This window comes from Acanthisitta chloris, unplaced genomic scaffold (genome assembly GCF_000695815.1).
Source record: "Acanthisitta chloris isolate BGI_N310 unplaced genomic scaffold, ASM69581v1 scaffold26086, whole genome shotgun sequence".
Taxonomy (NCBI): Eukaryota; Metazoa; Chordata; class Aves; order Passeriformes; family Acanthisittidae; genus Acanthisitta; species Acanthisitta chloris.
The window spans coordinates 33,660-37,533 of NW_008676872.1; the positions used below are offsets into that span (position 1 = coordinate 33,660).

A 3,874-nucleotide genomic window follows, 5' to 3' on the forward strand; every position below is an offset into this window, starting at 1 on the left:
AGGAATGACTCCTACATACAATATTAGTGATATGTTTGCAAAGATATTTCAGCTGCCTGTTAAGGTTTCAGGGTTCTCTCTTTTTTTTTTTTTTCCTCCCAACCCAATCTTTTTTTTTTTTTTTCTCTGAAGGACTTCACTGATCTTTTGCAGTCATATTTGTTGTTCCCCCTTAATAAAGTGCCCTTTCCATGGAACCCTTTGTGAATTATATTTGCAAATCTGTATCTCAGCTCTGAGTTTCATAATCTTAAATGTGACATATATTAGATTTCCCAGTATACTTTCATAGTAGTCCTTTTTCAGTTGTCTTTATGGTCCATCACCCACAAGCTTTAATACAAAACCCCCTACATTTTGAAATCTGTTATGTTTGGGCTCTCATAATGCATTATTAAGTGAGCAATAAATAAACAGGCCTTTCTCTCTGTTTCCCTCGTTACCATCTTTTCAATATGTGCAGCCCAATTAGCAAGTAGATAGAACTACTTTTATTCACTCTTTCATCCCAAGCTTGCAGATTGATAAACTTTTGTTGTAAAGTAAAGGAGACCTTAGAATTAAAGGACACCCTTTAATATCCTTTTGGATATTTTGATAACTGAAGCTTGGTTCAAGGAAGTTTGGTGTTCTCCTTCAAATCCCAGAGAAGGTACTTGCTCTTAACTGTTTACTTCTGTTTCGTATATATGTTTACAAGGTATTCCAACACTTCAGTGGAAACATCCCTGTTGTATAATGTCTATCCATTCTGCTTTTATCCTCTGTACCACGGTTTTTACTTTCTAAATATTCACTTACACTTTATCATCTTGTCAGATTTCCGTTATGCTGGCTAAGCACACTGTCTCATTTACTGTCACTTCTAATTAGTCCTAAATTTCAACAATCCTCATTTTCCTGCACATCATTTTTCGTCCAAAATTTTCTAAATCTTCTGTTGCAGAACAGCTCTGGTCTTTGTATGCTGCAATATGGTAGATGGGCACACAAGGCATTTTATCAGTGTCTTGTTGTAGTTACTGTCTCTTTGCTTTAATGCATCCTGACCCAAATGTTTTCTGAAATAGTTTCTAACATTGACTGGATGAAGGATTTATGTTAGTGGGCATAATATTTGTTGTTTCTCCTTTGTGTTATTCAAATCGTTCTCTGGTTAATTCTGAGTATTTTCGTATGTTTGCAGGTGTTGGTGTGTTAAACAATTTATTGTATGCAGTAGGTGGTCATGATGGTCCTTTGGTAAGAAAAAGTGTTGAAGTGTTTGACCCCATTGCCAGTACGTGGAAGCAGGTTGCAGACATGAACATGTGCAGAAGGAATGCAGGTATGTGCACCAATGACTTTAAGATAGTGGTAATGGCATTTGGTGTAATGGCATGTTACTGGATTTCTGCTGCTTTCTTGATGTTGCAGAATAAAGACCATGCTTTTTTGGGCTGAATAAGCCGAAATGGCTAATTTTCATATTGGTTTCCTGTCCTTTTTTAGGTGTTTGTGCTGTAAATGGTCTCTTGTATGTAGTTGGGGGAGATGATGGTTCCTGTAATTTATCAACAGTAGAGTATTATAATCCAACAACGGATAAATGGACGATTGTGTCATCTTGTATGAGTACAGGAAGGAGCTATGCAGGTAATGCATATAGATATTTCTAACAGACTTTTTTCAGTATAACAGCTAGGATAAGAAATTTGACAAAGCATCCAAACAGAGTCTTATCTAAGGTAAAATCTAAGATACTAAAAATGGATATATGAAGAGTTTGATGGTACATTTTGGATTATGACTTCAAACATTTATTCACTCAGAGAAAAAAAATTTCTAGGAAACTGCACTCAACAGGGATTTAGCACAAAAGTGATGAGTCAGAAAGATGATTCTGGTATGACCAGTTCTTTTAATCAAAACTTTGTGTCTCAGTTTAGGGGGTCCAATTCTGAAATTCTTAGAAATACTTAGAATACTTAGAAATACTAGAATACTTAGAATACTTAGAAAACAAGAGCTGTTTCAGGAATCTCTTCCTTCAGTAATTACTGTTTCTCAAATGTTTTTTAACGTTATTTAAGAGTTATTTAAGTGAATGTTAAGGATATCATTCACTGATAACAAAATTGAAGTAAATTTGATTAATGGCAAATTTTTTCAAGTCACAGAAGCTTTCAGAACTTCGCACTGATTCAGACAGCTTTGTGTCAGAGCAAAATTAGGGGACAATATGTACATTGATGCTGGTGCATAGTTACATGCAAGGTATTCTATTAAAACTTGATACATTTTCTTGAATTAAAAACCAAAACAAAGCAAACCCAAAAAACCCTACCTAAAGTTATTTATGCCTTTTTTTCCTCACTCTAGGTGTTACAGTTATTGACAAACCATTATGATCAGTAAAGGGATTTTCATCTTGATTATGCACTAGAAGCAGTCTTCAACAAGTGTATTTGAAGTGACTGAGTATCTAAGCACTTCTGTACTTGTAGCTGCACCTTGAGTCACAGTAGAAGATGTGACTGTCTACAATTGCGGATGACAGGTGATGAAGATTACTCTAGGTAGAAGCAATGCGTAGCATTATTCTGCAGTCGAGCAGAAGCTGATTGAATTTTGAAGTCTAGTGGACCTTTATTTTTACTGCAAGGTCTTTAAAAAAAAAGCCACTTTCATAAGAACCAACTTATGTCAGTCACAACTGAGAAACGGATTGCAGATTGTCAGTGAAGAATGGTGTGTATTCTGGTGAAAGTAAATTTTTGTCTTATTTTTTCCAGAGACTAATAAATATTTAAAGAAATGAACTGTCAGTCTTCATAGTAGGTATTGAATCCCACCTCAGTAATTTAAGCTGGCATGGGGTAGATTTGTTTCCTTTTATAAAACTTTTGTTACATAACTATACTATGTGCATATGTTTGTGTGAGCATAAGCTGCTCTCTACTGAACCTCTTAAAACCTGATTTTACTATTTATAATTTGGCACAGTACTTTGAATATGTCAGTACTACGTTGTAAAACAGAGCTGTATTTTTTGATATGTAACAATGCTTAACACTACTAATTCCCACCGAAGGAGATCGGAGACGGTATTAACACTTCTTGAACAGGTGTAATTTCAAGATCTTTTTAATAAAAATGTTGTCTGTACTTATTTTTTTTCCTGTTCGATTTTGGTCACGTTTAGATGTTACTTCTTTCTTACCTTTTTATCCAAAAGGTGATTTGGCATGAAAATAACTGAAAATTTATAGTGAATGTATGCAATCGCGTTGAACTTGCATGGTACTAAGGCCTATTTTTGCGTGTAACCTCAGCTTCTGTTAGCCAATCTCTGAATATGTATGTGGCCATGCATATAAAGCAGCTCATTTTTATTTGTTCTTGGATGGCCTCCTTTTAACATGACCAAAGTTACTGTCATATTTGAGACATTTTCTTCAAATAAAAGTTTGTACATTGTTTCCTAATGCCAACAGGTCGCTGAAAACTTGTGTTTCTCGATACAAGTCGCAAACCAAATCATGTGGACAAAACAAATAATGTGATGAAGCTCTTGTGGGGGGAGATGTGGTGGGGAGGCAGCAGGGGCTCTGAAGCTCTGAGCTCCAACGTTCAGGCCCCAGGTCCTGTCAATATCCCTGTTTGCCGCAGGGCTGTGTCCGAGCGCTTTGGTTGTCCATGAATGAAGGTAATGGGCACCGCAGAGTTCTGTGAAAATGAGCCATGACGGCGATTAAAGGGTTGGCAGTCACGTAGGTGCCGAGTGAGGCGTGTGCCTTGCATCGCTGTGCGCTGGGTGACGCAGGGTGGGGCGAGCTCGGGGCAGCGCCGGGAGACCTGTCCCGGGTTCGGCTGAGGGGCTGTGCCGCGTTGT

General features: G+C 37.2%; 1 protein-coding gene across 1 annotated transcript in view; it reads left to right on the plus strand.

Moving 5' to 3' along the window:
- The window catches only part of KLHL2 (kelch-like family member 2), a gene marked incomplete at its 5' end in the record, with an annotated part of 22,466 nt that extends 18,991 nt beyond the window's left edge, over window positions 1-3,475 (plus strand). The window contains 3 exons of the mRNA XM_009076309.1: window positions 1,187-1,327; window positions 1,492-1,635; window positions 2,362-3,475. Of these exons, the coding sequence (XP_009074557.1) occupies window positions 1,187-1,327; window positions 1,492-1,635; window positions 2,362-2,390 (314 nt within the window). The remainder of the gene's footprint in view (window positions 1-1,186; window positions 1,328-1,491; window positions 1,636-2,361) is intronic.
- Window positions 3,476-3,874: the final 399 nt, after the last annotated feature.